Consider the following 17,863-nt stretch of genomic DNA (forward strand, 5'->3'; position numbering starts at 1 on the left):
TCCTCCTCCTCACCCAGTGGGATGAGGTTTGAAATAGCCTTTTTTTTTTTTTTTTTTTTCTGATTTCTGTTCTCTGCACTGAGGCTTTGGGCTCCCTCCCTAAAGAAGGAGATTCGGGATGGTGACAAGGATCTCCTTTCCATCCCGTCCTTTTCTAAGACAGTGATTCTGGGAGCACAGAGACAAAGCTCAACACAGTCAAATCAAAGTCGAAGTCTGTGTTTCCTAGGCTTGTACAACAGAGGTGAACGATAAAGGGACTGGAAAAAGGAATTACCATTTTACTGGTCAGTCTCCCTTACTGGTGTTCTGTAACCCTGCCTAATTTACAAGCACTCACAGAGGTGAGCTGCTGTTTGCAGGAAGGTCTGTGGGAAGTAACAGATTGCTCAACATTTGTTCCCATAAATATTTGCACATATTATCATGCTGGAAGAAATTGTGCCTTCTTACTTTGGTGGTACAGTAACATATGAAAGTTATCAATGCTCACAGATAGCTTATTATCTTTACGACATAACCTAATTTCTTTCAACTGACAAATAAGTTTTCTAATTCATCTTGACTTAGTATTTTACACTGATTTTATTTTGATTTATAGCAAATACAAATGTTCAATATGTCATAAAAATAATTCTTTTGTCTTTGATCATCTGGAAGGTGGGAAATTCTCCATACTTCTCACCCTTTTGCACAGCAGAAAAGAGAAATCATAACATATGTGCAGAAGTGTGGGGGAAAATATCCTTTCTCAGATTAGTTTACTGTTCTTCAGTTTTTCCCATTGGAAAATATTAGTAAATATACAAATGGAGTGTTAACCACCTTTCTGGGGAAAGAGAGGAGCAGAACAATCAGAGAGCACAAAATCCAGACTCTTCAAAAGTAGAAAATTAGTCTCTTTCTATTCCCAACAACTGACACAAAATTAAAGTTTAAAATTTAAATTAAATATTTATTTCATTCTGACTGCTGAAATAAAACTATTTCTAAAACTTTGATAAATTAGTAGAAAAAGGATAAAAATTAAAAACCCTAAACATCTTAACCAAAAAAGTTTCAAGGTTTTTTTCCCTTGCTGTTTTCAACTGGAATTTACCTGACTATTTTTATTTCTCTGCTGTATATTTTTCAGTGTGGGCTTATGCTATGTTACAATGTTTTCATGAGGAGGTGGGCATGTCAAATAAACATCAGAGACATGCAGTTAACATAAGAAAGAGAAGTCAAGTGTGAATCAGCACATTTTGATCTTCTAACGTTGTTCACTTGTCTTTGTTTGCACAGTAAGGGTGAGAGGCTGTTTTAGTTAAAACAAAAATTTATGAAAGAAATTGTTCCCTGTGAGGGTGGTGAGGCCCTGGCACAGGTTCCCCAGAGAAGCTGTGGCTGCCTGATCCTTGGAAGTGTCCAAGGCTGGGTTGAGTGGGGCTCTGAGCAATCTGGTCTAGTGGAAGGTGTGCCTGCCCATGGAAGTGGGTGATCTTTGAGGTCCCTTCTTTCCCAGTCTCTTATTCTAAAGCCTGTTAGCTATCGGGTTCTAATCTGACCCACTTCCTTTACTTAACCCCATGCTTCTTCACACCTTTGGCTGACTTTCCACTGAAATCCATACGTGTGTCAGGAGGAACAGAGCAATGTCTGAGTTTCCCTTGACAGAGGGATACTCATCAAATTGTGTTGACCAAGAGAGTTCAAAATTTAGGTTCATTGAGATGGATTTCAGGACCATAGGATCTCCTGACTTGTAAGGGACCCACAAGGATCATCCAGTCCAGCTCCTGGCTCTGCACAGACATCCCAACAATCCTGTGCCTGAGAGCGTTGACCAAATGGTCCTGGAGCTCTGGCAGCCTTGGGTCCATGACCATTCCCTGGGGAGCCTGTTCAGTCCCCCAGCATTCTCTGGGGGAAGAACCTTTTCCTAATACCCACCCTAACCCTCCTCAGACACAGTTCCAGACATTCCCTGGGTCCTGTCCCTGGTCACACAGAGAAGAGCTCAGGGTCTGCCTCTCCTCTTCCCATCAGAAGGAAGATGCAGAACAGCTGTGAGCTCAGTCTCTTCCAGCTGAACAGACCAAGTGCCCTCAGCCACTCCTCATGTGGCTTCACCTCCAGGCCTTTCACCATCTTTATAGCCTCCTTTGGACACTCTCTAACAGCTTTAGATTCTTATATTGTGGTGCCCAAAATTGCCCCCAGGACTCAAGGTGAGGTCACACCAGTGCAGAGCAATCACTTCCTTATGAGTGTGGGTAAAGAAGAATCTTAAAAGTTCTGAAACCTGTAATACTGGCTTTCCTTTCGCAAGATTTTTCAAGGTTTAGCAATTAATAGGACAGAGCCAGGAAATGACGGACATTTCTGTTTGATCCTCAAGTAATGGGAGAGCCGGTAGTCAACCACTTGTAATCCCATGGATGCAGATCATTATCCTAAGGGCATTTAATGGTGCAAATAGGTGATGTTTTCATTATAAACCTCTGTCTTTTTTTGTGGTTGCCTCGCCAGTGCTGCTGCCTCCTGTCATCTCAAGCACTCAGGACTGCTAAATCTCCTGTATTAATTGCAGTCTATTGTTGGATTGAGGGACTTCCAGAGAAAATCCAGCTGCTTGTGAATAGTGTTCCTGGCCTTGTAGAGGAGCACCACATGGTCCTTTGTAGTGCAGCATGGAAGCAAGCTGCCAGATGTGCCCCAGATTTTGGATGGGGTGTTAATAGGCCCAGTAGATTGTGTGTTACGGTTAACAAAATCATAATTCATTGAGTTTTGCAGAAAAATAATAATCATTCTTCTGGTCAAAGTCCACTTTGGGTTTTTGTGTCCTGCTTGCTGAATCCCACCCGCCCACTCTGTCAGTGTTCAAGATGGTGCCCTTCCCTCTTTGTTGGTGGTTTTACAGCTGCTGTGCTGGTTGTGATAAAAATACATCACAGAGATTGGTTGGAGATAAAACCAATCTGTACCAGTTTTTAGGGAGCAAGGAGAAGTGGTTCTAATTCTGTTTTTACAAACCAGATGTCTAATCCCTAATTTTGTATCCAGGGGCAAGCCCTCAAGTGTATTGTCAACTGTGTTGCTGAACACTCTGCAAAAATTCAGAAATGTAGCTATGAGTGTGAGGTTGTATTCCTGCTTTTTTCCTAAATGCCACCAGGAAGGAAGGAAAGAAGGTATTAAACTCTTCTTTCTGGTCTTCTCTGGACTTTCTCAGCATCCTTTGTAAAAGTGAAGGCAGAGCTGCAGCTCCATTATCTCAAAAAGTATTTTTTTGTTTCCATCTTGCTTCTATTGAAGTGATTTTATTTGGCATAATGCAGCTCTCCATAAGCCACAGAGCACATGGAGCTGCATGTGAAGGAAGGGTCTCTGGGCTGTGAAATCTTTTTTATGAGTTGTTCCATGTGGCAGTTCTCAGTCCCCATAGGAAAAGGCAAAGCTGTTCTTCTTTATTAACCTGGCGTTCAGACTACATTGATCTCATTGGCCCGTATTTAATGGTAAAAATAAAAAAAAATAAAAAAAAAAAATTAATGATTTTGCAGGAAGAATTTAAACTGGGAAGGTGATATTTTGTGACTTTTGAATGAGAAGAAGAGGAAGGCCTCTTCATTTCGGTATTCCGTGAAACAAGAGCCAAACCTATCCTGGCTTTGCCAGAACTGCTCTTGAGTGAAAAGTCAGAATAGCCAGCTTTGATTATATTTGATTCTCTAAAACAGGGGGTCTTCAAAATGGAAAGTAATCACAGAAAAAGAAAGCAGAAAAGGAGTATAAAAACTGAATAGTCTAAAGGCATTACTTGTTTTTCTTTGGTTGTAGTTTTTTGGTTTGTTTTTGGTTTTTTAAGTGGGACAAATGATTTGTTGTTATACAATGAGAAACTCAGATCAGATCAGAAGGGTGAAACTGAAAATATGGACAGAACATAATGTCCTATTTCCCAGTGACAGGCCTTGTCTCAGAGAGAGCAGAATAATACCTCAAGGGGACTGATACTTATCCTGCCTTCCAGGAGATAACTAGGGATTTGTAAGAAAATGAGTGATTACTGCAATTTTCAGAGGAGAGTTGGTAGAGGATTGGCTTTGTTAAGGGGCTGTTGTCTGTGACTACAGAAACTGCATTTGCACGTGGGTGAGTCAGGCACTGTGGCTTCTGGTCTCCTTGATGTTCCTATTTCCATTTTTAGTCTATCTGGGCCCTTTGTCTGCTTTTCTAGTAGGCCCTTTTCTAATTTCTTGTGTGTGAAAAGCTGTTCACCTGCTCTCCATAGTCAGGTTAGCCTGGTCTGCTGCATCCTGGACTTTCTCATTTTGACATTCTTCTATGATGTCATCTATTCTCCCAGCAGCTTGAGATGGTGGGAGCAAGCTGTGATTTATGTACCCAGACGACTATGATTTGTGTCCTTCCAGCTCTATTCATGTTAATGGCTAGAAGTATTAGTACTACTGTCCCTTTCTTATTTTGGATAGCCTTCATCCCTTTTTCCATTCCTTTCAGCCTTGCTTTTATTTTTCATCCACACGTTCTGTGCTTGCTCCTGGCTGCTTGCTCACCCTGCACATGGCCATGTACCAAAAGCCCCATGTGGTGACAAACTGTGTGTTCTGCTTAGGTGCGACATGAAAACAAGTGTGTTGCTCCTGAGAGGTGCCCGTGCTTCCACAATGGAAGAGAATATGCCAAGGGAGAAACAGTGACTAAGGACTGCAACACCTGGTGAGCCACTGGAAGGGTGTTTTTTCTCCTTAGGGGGCCTGCTGTGTTTCTGATAACAACAAATACTGTTTGCTTAACAGATCTCTTTTATAGAAAGCCAGTTTTTGCAGCATGGTAATTGCACAGATAGCACATCCCATTTGCATGTTGCATAAAAGTCCAATAAATTCCTTGCAATGTCTGGCAACCTCTACCTCGTGCCCTGCAAATGGTTGTGTGTCTGTGCAACTCCTCTGTAGGCACTGGATAGTGGGTTTTGCAACACAAGATAGCAATTTAGGACCTATATGCTTTGAGGTGGGAGTAATGGAGCCTGGGCTTTGTCACTAATCTTTGCTGTTGTGTTTCCCTTTTTGTTGTCTATCTGAGGCCCTTCAAATCAGCCCTTTTCAGCCAGAAGAGGTGGATGCACCAGATATAATATGATAGGAGCTCTTCAGCCAAATGATAAAGAGTTAGGAACAGACAGGGTCGTCCTCTTGATATATTGAAAGAGATGAAAATAGATGGAAAACTGGTACTTAGAAGAAAGAGTGAGTGCTCCATTTCTTTCGCCATTGTCCTGCTTGGTTGCTAGAAAAGGATTTTTAAGTCCAAAGGGGTGTTCGGGGCTGCTCAGTTTGCGTGGAGGGAAGCCCTCAGCACACAGTCTTTGGTAAAGTACAGTGGGCCACTTTTGGCTTCTCCTGCACAGCACATTGGCTGCACTGGAGGTGCTTTGTTTTCCATGTGTGTGTGGGGAATGGTGCCTCTTTCCTTCAGAGCTCCAAGAGTCCAGGGTGTAGGACATTCAGCCACCAGCAGTGTGAAAATTCTGGGGGATTTCTGAACTCAGACTTGAGAATCTGTTATGCATTCTATCCTAAATGTCCCTGCCCGGTTCTGTGGCAACCCCAGGAGTAATGTTTGTCATCCTCTGTGTGACTGCGTGGAGTTGGGTTAGAGAATCAGCAACACTGGAGAGTCCAAGCCCTGATTTTTGTTTGGTACACTGCTCTTTGAGTAACAGTGATTTCAGATTTTCCATTTTTTAACTAGTGGGACTGCTCCTAACTACTGTAAGTTAGCGTTGGATGAAGGTTTTCTATGGTAATATTGATCTCCCAGTGTTTTGTTTAATTTCTTTCCTTTGCAACTGCATATAACATAGTGGATCCATGTACTGCAATTAAACCTGGGGAAAAAAAATAGGCTTGAAAGGGAAAAAGATGGAGGAGACATTGATGTTCTTTGTCTAGATACATATTCTATAACATGCTTACATTGCACTTAGATAAAAGTGACTCAGCTGAAAATCAGACACCATAAACATTTTATTGAAACAAGAAGAGTACAGTGTGAAACTCCTCAGTGTTAAGAAATTTACAAGATTCCTCACAAAAACCACAATCAGCCTTTTTATTTTCAATTATTCTTATAATCTTTGATCTTAAAGTAGTCATAACCATGTTGCTTCATTCTTGTAACTGCCCATTTAATTCTGGCAATACCATTGTAAAATAATATTTCCTCAAACACATAAAATGTCCTTTAATATCAGGGTTGAAGAACTGTTAGAAATCAGGCTTTTTCTTGTTGATAAAAAGTTCTCCCTCAAATTTTAGGTGTTTTTCATGAAAGTGAAAGTAAAGTTGGAAATAAGGTCCCTTCAAAAATGTCATTAAGGCATTTTTGAACTGTGTGACTTTGAAAAGTTTCCTGATAGTTCTCAGCAAATATCAAGTCAAATGTCATTTAGAAAGTGATATAGGAAATTACTATTGCTTTGAGAATTAATAAGGTTTGAGAGTCTGCGTTTTGGAGGTCGAGATCTTCCTTTTCTTTTATTTTTGCTTTTTGTACTGCTGTTGCAGGAGTTCTCATTCTCACTTGTTCTTAGCCAGATGTGAACACCTGCAAAGGCAATATATGAGCCAGAGGTGTCAGATTTGGCATTTACATTCGACTTGACATATGGGAGACCCTAATTCATGAACAACGGAATGTCTCCAAGCCTAAGCCAGTGGCAAACCTTCTGTTATGCAATGTATTGGGAATTCATTGTGGAGCTCAATGAAAATTTTGGAGTCACACTTGTGCAGCAGTGCAGAACAGAAATTTTGCTAATCTGAATTTAACCACCCCACGTCCCTTATAATCTGTCCATGCAAGTATTTACAAAATCTTGCTCTTGTCTGGCTGTTAGCAGAGAACTCATAGAGGAGAGGGGGCAAGAGGTTTTGTGTTACTGAAATTTCATTTTTTGAGAAAAATGTCTTGCACAAATATTTATTATGATGTGAAATGTTACCAAGATTAAATAATGTCTGTGCTCAGGTTAAGGCATTATTAGAGAATTCATTTCAGTGTCCAGTTTTTTCTTTGGGTAGCAATTTGATCTTGGGAAAGTACTTCAGATTTTTTATCCCTGAGTTTTTATGTCTGTGAAGCATGGATAGAATTCCTCTTTCCCTGCCGTCACAGAGCTTGATTAGAAAATTCCTGGGGCAGTGATGATGTCCATGTGCATTCATGGAGCATTTAGTGGATGAATGTTTTGCCATCCTCCAGCAATTTATTTCTTATTAATTATTAAATTATTATTATTCAATATGGTGTCAAACGGTATTCTCTCTCTCCACTGATTTTGGGATTTATTTTATTTTCAGTTCTTTTCTAGTTAGCAAATCAATTTATTTCCCTGATCAAAAGCCTGTGGATGTCAAGGGAAAGTTCCCCTTTCACATTTGCAGCTTCTGTAGTGAAGCTGTGGTCCTCCAGGATACCTCTGGAAAAGGGCGAGAATGGTGGATGCTCTGTTTTGCTGAAAGGGTACTTGAGGCAGAGCAGCATATCCTAAATAAAATTCTAGTATAAAAGAATATTCCAGCAAACTCTGTCCTGACCTATTTTGTAACAGGGAAAATCAAACCATGCAGAGTCCTACATGCAGCTTGTAAGAAAGAGAGAAACACATCCCTTATTCATTTAATCTTAATGCATTATTTGGATTTATGTATCCACTGCTAACATATACTGATTTATGTTAATAAGAGAGCCTCTCATCTGGTGGTAGAGAGCTCCTGGAGGCAGAGACTGTGGCACTTTCACTTTACCTAAAACACTTCGCCTTCTCTTGCCTGTTATTTACATTGAGATAAGGACAACCGTCAATGCCTGCTTTTCTCTGTTACAGCGTGTGCCAGGGGAGGAAGTGGGAGTGCACCAAAAATCTGTGTGATGGCACTTGCACTGCTATTGGTACAGCACATTACTTGACATTTGATGGATTGAAATACAAGTTTCCAGGAAACTGCCAATATGTGTTAGCTCAGGTAAGAGCATGTCAAATACTAAAGTTGCCTGATCATACAAAAAGAGTTTTACACCAGGTGAGAAGCCCAGTGTTTGGATATATCACAGTTAACTGATTCTAGTTACTAATACAGATGTATAGTAGAGAAGAATAGAACTTATTAATGTCTTCAGAGATGTCTTGAGAATTTCGAAGAGTGCATTGTGTTCTGTAGGAATCAGGCTCTCATGTGTCCAGCTGGCCATTGTGAACCTTGTGATTGCACCTTGGTACAGAGCAGAGCTGTCTGCATCCCATCTCTAGAATGGAATTGTGGCTATCCATGAATCAATGTTTTCTTCTTTTCCTCTTTATCCTGTAGTGTTAGCTTGCTGTCTGGGGGACAAGCTTGAGTGGGACAAGGAATGCTCAGTGAACCTTCCCTAAATGCACCCAGGGCACAGGCTCTGCTCATTCCCTTCAGCATGGTTCTTGTCTTATTCCATGCTCCACCTGCTTGGAGTCCCCTGACAGTAGCCATTTTCCTCACAGCAAAGAGGAGAGGGGGATAAAGGCAGAGCACACTAAAACCAACTTTTGATTTGAGGAAGCAGCCAGAATTTAGAGTTAACTAAAATAAAGTCTTATCTACATGCAAATTATCAGATATTTAGAAATGTCTGTGCAAACAAGGACTTAGGTGAAAATTTGATCTAAAACTAGGTGGATTCACTGCTGATAGATAACAACAATATTCTGCAGTTAAAGTGTGACATGTTTCCTGGGTGGGCTACTTTTTTCCCCACAGAGTCCTCATGAGGCACATTGCTCCTTGCAATTCTCAGGAAGGTGCGATCAACCTGCCTCTGCCTAGCTCTTTGAAATATGCCAGCTGGATTATGTTTGAGTGATTCTCCCTGACAGAAAATACTCTCCAAATCATGCATGTGTATGCCACTGGCAGAGTGTGCCTCACTCTTTAAGGGATGGAACACATGAATATCAGTGCTAAGCATAAACTAAACATGGGAACAGCTGGCATGCCAATATATATCCTATTGACCACAGATTACACAGTGTTGTTTGGGACTTATTTTTTCTCTGTGTTTGTCCCTGTATGTTTTTCAAATACTCTGCATTACTGACTCATTTATTTTCTTTTCTAATAGGATTTCTGCAAGGGTGACTCTGGAACATTCCAGATACTTGTTTCAAATGAAGGTTGTGGCTTCACTGGAGAAAAGTGCACAAAAAGGGTTATCATCATGTATGAAGGAGGGGAAATAGAGCTGTTTAATGGAAATGTACGTACTCTTTTTTTTTTTTTTCCTTCCTGTTTCTTGGGGAAAAGAATTTCAGATTGTTCAGTAAGCTGAGGCATGAATGACCTTGCACTCAGGGGCTCTTGATCATAAAGTGAACAGATTACCAGGATTATATTTATCCATTTTGCTTCCAGAGGTGTAATGCTGTTTTTGTATTTCTGCTTGGTGCCAATCAGTTTGTCTCCGATAATCATAGAATGATTTGGGTTGGAAGGGACCTGAAAGATTACCCAGTTCTACTCCCCTACCATGGGCGGGGACACCTTCCACTATCCCAGCTTGCTCAGAGCCCCATCCAACCTGGCCTGGAACACTCCCAGGGATGGGGCAGTCACAGCTTGTCTGGGCAACCTGTGCCAGTGCCTCAGCACCCTCACAGGGAACAATTTCTTCCTGATTCCCAATCTAACTCTCCTCTCTGTTGGTGTGAGGCCATTCCCCCTTGTCCCACTCAAGACCCTTGGAGAGTCTCTCTGTAGTTCTTTTGTAGCCTGTTTAGCTATTGGAAGGCTGCAGCATGGTCTCCCTGGAGCCTTCTCTTCAGCTTCTCTTCAAGCTGAACAATTCCCAGTTTTTCAGTCTGTTTTCACAACAGAGGTGCTCCAGCCCTCTGGTCTTCTTGGTGGCCTTCTCTGGACTCATTCAAGCAGCACCATGTCCTTCATATATTGGGTGCCCCAGACCCTTTCTAAACATGGTTTGTCAAAACCTATTTTCAGCAACTTGAAGTGCAAGGAAGGGCTAAGAAATGACTGACCTGTGGCTACTAAAACATCAGAGGTAATTTAGGAATTTGAAGGACTGAGCACACATGCACAAAAAAAAGAGTCCCTGCTCAAACAAGTTGATAGTGAAATGTCAGCTGTGCTTTGCCCTGTTAAATTGCTGGATTGAATAGCCACCTGACTATATTCTTATTTTTTCCTCCCTTTTGCTACTGACAAACATGGAAGAATTGACCAAGAATCGCTTCCACCTCCCATGTCCCTTCCCAGCAGGAAAAGAGCTTTCCAGAGGTCAGAGTTTAGCCCTTTGCCTTGAGCACTATAACAAGTCATGCTGCCTGTGAGCTCAACCATGGCAGAGCTGCAGTGGTTTATTGTTTCAGTCACTGCCTTTTCAGAAGACCTGTGCTCTGAGCTGGCATCTGGACCAGAGGTTTGCAAGCATGTTCCCAGTGAAATGTGAAACCACTCTACATTAGCCTTGTTTCTGTACAGACAAAGCTGTACCAGGTTTGGAATTGCCTGCCAATTACCACTGAGCCTTGGCAGGAACACAAAAATATCTTTATTAAAGATGTCTGTGCAGTGCATCTTAACAGCATATGATCCTTGCAAGCTTTTGGGTGCTGCAGGAATAAACACAAGACATATTTGTTGTCCAGTTTTTTATTTCTGCTGCTAAAGAATCTCCAGCCTGGGTGAGGGTGAATAGCAGTGCAGGGATCATTCCATCGAGTTGGGCTTTGTCTTTGTCTTTGAAAGCTTCTTTAGGTGACAGATTTTCAGAAAAGCTGTGAATCCATTTGGATATGTAAGAAAGGGCCAGAAGTAAACAGCAGGTGATTTAGTGTAGTAGTTTGAAGGCAAAACAAATGAGAGGCTCCAAGTCAGAGATACAATTTAATAGGAAAAAAGAAAAAAAGGAAAGAAAGTAAAATAAAATCGATGCAATAATACAAAAGACCACTGACAGAGTCAGAATACAACCTGAGCGTAGTGATGGAAGCAGTCCAGATGAGGTGGTCTTCCTGAAGCAGTGATCCTGTAGAAAGGTCTGGTAGCTCGGGTCCTCTGGGAATCCAGTGGGTAAGCGCCCCTCTGGTGTTCAGAGTCTCAGCTTATATCCAGGCTGGAATGCTTGGTTTCTCCCTCTGGGCGGAGCATCCCACAATGGGATGGTGAGTCATGTGATAAGGCCTGATGGGCCCATTAACAGGAGGTAGTCCAGGAGGGGGTTATCTGTGAGCTGTGTAGCAAAGGTGCTGATGGCCCATTAACAGAAGATAAGCCAGAGTGGAGGAGGCAGGGAGCACTGCCTCACCTGGTTTCAACAGTTCATGAAGATGGTGATAGAATATACTTCAACCCAGGACATTTAGACATCCAGCAGCTCCAGCATCAGAAGGTGTTTGGTTCCTGAGAGAGTCTGTCCTTGTAAGACCTAGGTCTCTGTTACAGCACTGTCTACATGACCCTGAGTGACTTTTTAGTTGTCTTTTTATAGAGTTTAAGGCTCAGTGTAATAATATCTAAAGCAGGTTTGCTTAGAAGTAACAACAACCAAAAAAGACATTAAGGAAAACCAACTGACATGGAGACTCTTAGGCAAATTCTTATTCAGTGATGACTTTCTACACTCTTTTTCTACAAGAATCCTTAGAAGCAAGCAGAAGAATCAGGTTGGGGTTTTTTTTTGGCCATTAAAATGTTTCCAATTAGCATTGTTTTAATGTGATATGTTTTGAGAGCAGCTTCTACTGCTGTTGGTAAATGGGGGCTTAGTTCACATGTTACATTTCTGGCTTACATTTTTTAAAAAAAGAAATAATTTTTGCTTTTCTGAAACAAATCTGCAAGTTTGCAAGGTCAAAAGTTTATGACTTCATGGTTGGGCAAAGAGCCTCCACAAACATAAAAATTCTGTAATTTAGGTCAACCTCTCAGCTCAACTTTTCCTCTTCTGTTTTTGGAACCCTCTGAATTTGGAAAGACTAAGACTGGTCTAGAATTTTAAGTGGTCAAGTGACTATACTGTGTAGTAATACGTTGGTCATAGGAGAAAATTAAAAAGCTTTCAGCACCTAAAATATCTTTTAATATCTTCCCTAAACACATTTAAGACCTTGTTTAGGAAATGCATGGAAGATGTAAACTGTCTTCTCTGGGATAAATGTTTTTGATGATAACTCAGAGATTAAAAGAATTGAATTATGGTGCTGAGCTTTTACTGAATTGAGCAAAAAAGAATAGTGGGATAAGGAAATATTTTGCTCTCAAAATAGGGGAGTGAGTAAATGATTTCTGAGCTCTTCTTTCCCCCTTATGTTAATTGCTATTCATAGTGATTGAAAGTTTTCATCTGCCTCTTCCAGAACTAAGCAGTTAATGCATTGATGGTGCTTAAAGAAGCAGCCATGCCAGACTTTTCTTTCCAAATGTGGTTAATATTCCTATTAGAGTTCCCATTGAAAGGGGATTGTGGTGTGAAAGAGAGTATTTTAAATTAATCTCTTAAATTCTTAGTAGCTGTAGGCAGTAAATTCGCAGCCAGATGGAAAAAAAAGAGGCACACAGGGGAGGGGAAAGTGATGGAAAAAATGAATAGACACTGAAAGGAATTCCTCTGGATTTTTCCTGTTGGTGTAGCTGGTTGGGAAGAAAGTCCTTTCTGACTCCAGAATTAGACTGGTCTTTCAGAGGCCACTGGTATGTGTGGTTCTCTAAGTTCTCATTACACTGGAACTAGAAGAACAGGATTGTTAAGTTTTCTAAAAAGCTGACATAAAGAAAGCCCAAACCAACATGTAATTATTCAGTGAACCAGTGATCAGTACTAAACTGTAATTAATTGAGTATGCTCTGTGTTTATCAGCCCTGCTTCATATGTTGGTATCTGTGTGTTATACCCTCAGACCACATTCAAAGACTTTGAAAATGGGATGAGATTGATATACTGTACTTGTATCCCAAATTTCTGTTTTTCTCTGGAGCATCTGCGTAGTGTATGGAGAACAGCATGACTGGAGGCACCTGTTGTTAACGTGTCTCACTGGGAAAATCACCTACCTTAAATAATAATTAGAGACACTGGTGATAGCACAATGTGTTTCTCTCATTCAGGTAAATGTCAGGGTACCTCCTAAGGGTGAAAATGATAATTTAGATGTCATCAAGTCTGGCCGTTATTACATTGTTTTACTGGGCAAGAGCATCACTGTGACCTGGGACCTGGCAATGGGAGTCTCCATTATCTTAAAAGGCAATTTCAAAGTAAGTGTTTTTTGCTTCACTTCTTATTCTCACTAAAGAATGCACTTAACCTGTCCCTGGGGAACAGCTTTTTCTTTTTTTTTCTTTTTTTTTTTTTTTTTTTTTTTTTTTTTCTTTTTTTTTAAATTAATGTAGATTTTCGTGGAATATTAGGTACTTGTTCAAAAATGGAGGGGTTGTTTGGTAATACTGTAGCACTGCCTTATTTTCCTGGTTGTTCAGCTATAAGGGCCAAGTCCTGGGTCATTGGAGATGAGTTCTGACAGAAAGGATTGGTGCTATGGGGCCTCAGAATAACCATGCCTTGAGGGGTTTCTTCTGCACTGAAGAAGAGCAGCATAAGGAGCCAGATTTACTGGTGCTGGTGATAGGCCAGCGATCTCCAAAAATAAAATGGGATTGTAGGGACACACTCCAAACAGAGCCGCTGGGCACTGCTGATTAGAGCAGTCCTGCTTTCTGGAGTCCTTGGGGACAGCTTGGTCCTGCTTTCAGCAAAGCTGAGTGGGAATGGGAGCTACACATTCTGTGGGAGAGATTGTGTCTGTTTTAGTGGCCTTGACAAGGCCGTGGGTAATTCAGTTTTTAAACCTCATGGCATTAGAGCCAGGCTAAAAAGGCCTCTTAACAAAACCCTAAGCTGGTCTACAGATACATGATTAATGCTTTCTGTGTTTCTTTCCCTGCAAGGATCAAGTGTGTGGTCTGTGTGGAAATTTTGATGGAATCCAAAACAATGATTTGACCAGCAGCAGTGAACATCTTGAAGTAGATCCAGTTGACTTTGGGAACTCTTGGAAAGTTAATTCCCGCTGTGCTGATGTTGTAAAGGTGATTGTGAATGAACTGTGAAAACTAATTAGTGTGAATTACAGTGTCACTGAAGAGTGGACAAAGAGCTTTGAAAGGATTAAAATAAGTAGGGAAATTAACTCCTGCCCCCATGTTTTTGCCAAATAATATTATTTCTTTAAATCTGGTAAAAGTTCAATTAACTTGTGTAAAGCTTCTGGGCTGCCTGGCTTCAGAGGAATGTTAAAATAGCCAATTTGTATGGTAGAGACTGTTCCTAGAGTTATCCAACCCAGATGCTTGAAATCCAGCTGTCACTGGAAATCTCATTTTAGAGTTTATTCTAAAAAAATAGCTGTAAATTTTAGTCATGGGGAGTTCGGATAAAAGTGTCATTTTTCCCAATTCAAATTTCTATATCCCAGATCTTAGTCTGTCCATTACAAACCATGGAAATGGAATGCAATGGTTAATTTCTTTATGATTCTCCTTTTTTTTTTTTTTTTTTTTAAGTAAAGAGCATTCAGTTTTTATATTCAGGTTGGAAAGGCTTGAACAGAAAATGCAGGATACAGGAGGAGATGGGAGACCTTTTTGCCATCCATCAATTCTTTACTCAAAGAATTTTGGGGAGGATAGCTGCTTTCTGAAAGTGTTATCTATGTCCCAGTGCTGGACATTTCTTGGGGTACTAATGATATTACACATAAGAGTCTACTTCCTATTTTCCAAATAAAGAGTTTTGAAAGAATGAAATTGAATAATACGTTTGTATGTAGCTGACAAACAAAGCCCAAAGTATTTACAAATGAAATGTGCAAGCAAAGACCTTGAAAACAACTTGTTTTGACATTTGTAAAACAAAGCATTTCATTCAGCTGATGGTTTGTTTTTTTTTTTTCCTTGAAAATTTATCCAAGTGATCAGGGGCAGGGGGGTGGAAAAAGACTTTTTTAGATCTTTTTTTTACAAGATTTAAATTACCAGAAAATTACACCGAAGCATTTATTCTTGATCACGTGAAATCTTCTGGGTTAGTTGCTAATTATGTTCAAGTGTGACATAGCCACAATATTACCTTGCTGAATGTTGCTTTTTTCATTTGACTTGATTGAAGCACTGTAAAAAGTTGGAGTACTGAGGAGTGAGGCCACAGGGTCAGACTGAGAAGGGGCAGCTTCTCATTTCAGTGTCACAGGCACAGGACAGGACCTGCAGGGTGTTGCTGTGTTAAATTCCATGTCAATACTTGTGCTCTTTGTTCTTAGATGAATTAAATGGGAGGAGAGAAGATTAATGAGCTATTTTTTTCAGCAGTGGCCTTGTGTATTGTCTGCTGAAATCTGATCATAATTTTAAGTTTCATGGACCTTCTGAGGAGTTGTGGATGATCATTGGTCAGGATGGATATTTGGTACAGTGAGACTTCCTGTCATCTAAAGGCTTGAGTTAAAAGTTCAGGGTACTAGTAATAGCTGGAGAAAATCAAGGAGGTGATCTGCTCTGCTGCAGCAGGATCTGTGTGTGTTGCACAACAGGTTGAAACTTTACTCAAAGAAACAATTTCCTTTGCTAGTGAGTCTCTTACTTCAATTTGAAGAGTCCCAAGGTCCTGAAGACAAGGCTAATGCAATCTCTACTTGTCTCTTACAATATTAAGCCCAACCTGGAAGAGACCTTGATGTCTCCACTGTGTGGTGGAAACATAGTGAAGCAGATGATGGTAGAAACATCATGCAGCATTTTGTCTGGAAGTGTCTTTGAAGAATGCAGAAAATTGGTGAGTATTGGGTCACCTGTTTCACCTTCTTCAGTGCTGTATGATCTGTGCTGGCATTGATTACAGCTGAGGGAAAAAGTGTGGTTTTGCTGACAGCACGTAGAACTTGGTGGAGGCTGGCTGGTGTTCGCATCTCTCACCTTCTCCTGTAGCTGATTCTTTATGGGAAAATGCATGTTTATGGGAAAATGCACCTATGAAGTAACTTCTTCCCAAGGGAAATTTTACTGTACAGTCCAGAGACTGCACATGAAGGGAAGCCTAAGGGTTGAAATTTGATGGTAGGGGATGCTGAGCCAATGCAATGCCATTCAGGCTGTGTTTTACCCAAACTGCTGCATGAGAGGGATGGGGACAAGGCTTAAAAATATTAAGTGGTCACAAACTACAGTCCTTGCTGACATCAGCAGAAAGATTTTCACTGGCTGGTGGAGCAGCCAAACCATCTGAAGGTTAATGATGTGTACAGGAAGGATGTGAAGGGACTCAGAGTGTCCTCTGCCCTGTGTTTCTCTCTTGTAGGTGAATCCAGAGCCCTACATTGACATTTGCCTGTATGACACCTGTGCTTGTGAGTCTGTTGGGGACTGCGCGTGTTTCTGTGACACGGTTGCGGCCTATGCACACACCTGTGCGCAGAAGGGGGTTCCTGTTCACTGGAGGTCTCCGACTCTCTGCCGTAAGTACAGAAAACCTGAGGTAGAACTGTGTGAAAACGTTCAAGGTTTTGGCTGAGACTGGTCAGATTTAGCTCTGCTCCCACTGACATCCAGAGAATTCCATGTTAATGGGGCTTGGCTAACAGCTCCCTCTGACACTTCCACCCTCTGCTCTATTTCTGTACCTGGGCAAACCCATTCCACCATTTAGGAGATGTAATAGCCTGTGGCACAAAATCTGGAGGAAGAAATAGTTTCAGTAATATATCTGTATATGTGCATTAAGTAAAGTTTACAGTTTGAGGTTGTGCTGCATTTGCTGTTATCTAACTTAATTTCTGGTCTAGAGCAAGTATTCCATTGTGTGAAAAAAGATGTGTGAAGAGGTGGCCTGTCCTGGTTGTAGTCAAACAGTGTAGTAAAAAAAAAAATTCCTTATTTATAAGCGGAAATCTTTCTTTTTCTAGATATAAGTGGTCCACTTTGTACAATGTTTGGTGCCATAATTCTGAGAGGCACAGTGGATATACCCTCTGGTTTAACTTTTTTTTTTTCTTTGCCTCTGATTCCGTCCCTGCATAGCACAAAGCTGTGAGGACCTGAATAAACAGGAATTAGATTATCAGTGTGAATGGAGATATAACAGCTGTGGACCTGCTTGTCCTGTCACATGCCAACACCCTCAGGCTTTGGAGTGTCCTCTGCAGTGTGTGGAAGGATGCCACGTGCACTGTCCTGCAGGTAAGTCCATCTTTTGATTTATTGAAACAGCTTTTCTTATTCTTAACAGGTTCACTGGTGTGCTCTCACCACAATTGCTTACTGCCCGAGGGAGAAGGTGGTTGGGCATCTTGGTTTGGGTTTGTGAAATAGGCACAGTGTGTGGAGGGCATGAAATGGTTCCCAAAAGAGGAGGATGAACCCCTGCCAGCAAGGATGAGAGAGGATGGGAACAGCTTGATGAGACTGGAGGATTAGGGGCTGTGTGGCAACAGAGATTGTTGACTCTGTGTTTAAAGTAGGATATGAATTTGTACTGAAAATTGATAAAATGCTCTGCTTCAGCTACAGCAGTGAAACCTGTTGCCTTCACCTGCTTATTACCTCCAAGATGCTCCTGAGAGTGCCCAGCTGGCATCCTCCCATGAGCATGAGGACTATTCCAACTCTTCTTAACTATTCCAACAACTACCTAGTAGAAAAGGGAAAGGAAAAAATGCGGAAACGTGGGACGGGGAGAAGAAAGGGAGGGAGGGAGGGAAGCAAATAAAGTATTTTAATACCCCAAGTAGCTATTCTGGGCCCCA

The 17,863-nt window shown here is 41.1% G+C and overlaps 1 protein-coding gene across 1 annotated transcript in view; it reads left to right on the forward strand.

The window, feature by feature from the left end:
- The window catches only part of VWF (von Willebrand factor), a 121,345-nt gene that overhangs the window by 45,632 nt on the left and 57,850 nt on the right, over positions 1-17,863 (forward strand). The window contains exons 19-26 of the mRNA XM_066183651.1: positions 4,628-4,731; positions 7,907-8,045; positions 9,175-9,309; positions 13,176-13,325; positions 14,016-14,156; positions 15,778-15,897; positions 16,420-16,576; positions 17,139-17,297. Of these exons, the coding sequence (XP_066039748.1) occupies positions 4,628-4,731; positions 7,907-8,045; positions 9,175-9,309; positions 13,176-13,325; positions 14,016-14,156; positions 15,778-15,897; positions 16,420-16,576; positions 17,139-17,297 (1,105 nt within the window). The remainder of the gene's footprint in view (positions 1-4,627; positions 4,732-7,906; positions 8,046-9,174; positions 9,310-13,175; positions 13,326-14,015; positions 14,157-15,777; positions 15,898-16,419; positions 16,577-17,138; positions 17,298-17,863) is intronic.

This window comes from Chamaea fasciata, unplaced genomic scaffold (assembly GCF_029207755.1).
Source record: "Chamaea fasciata isolate MVZ Bird 193981 ecotype frontalis unplaced genomic scaffold, bChaFas1.0.hap1 SCAF_5, whole genome shotgun sequence".
Classification (NCBI taxonomy): Eukaryota; Metazoa; Chordata; class Aves; order Passeriformes; family Sylviidae; genus Chamaea; species Chamaea fasciata.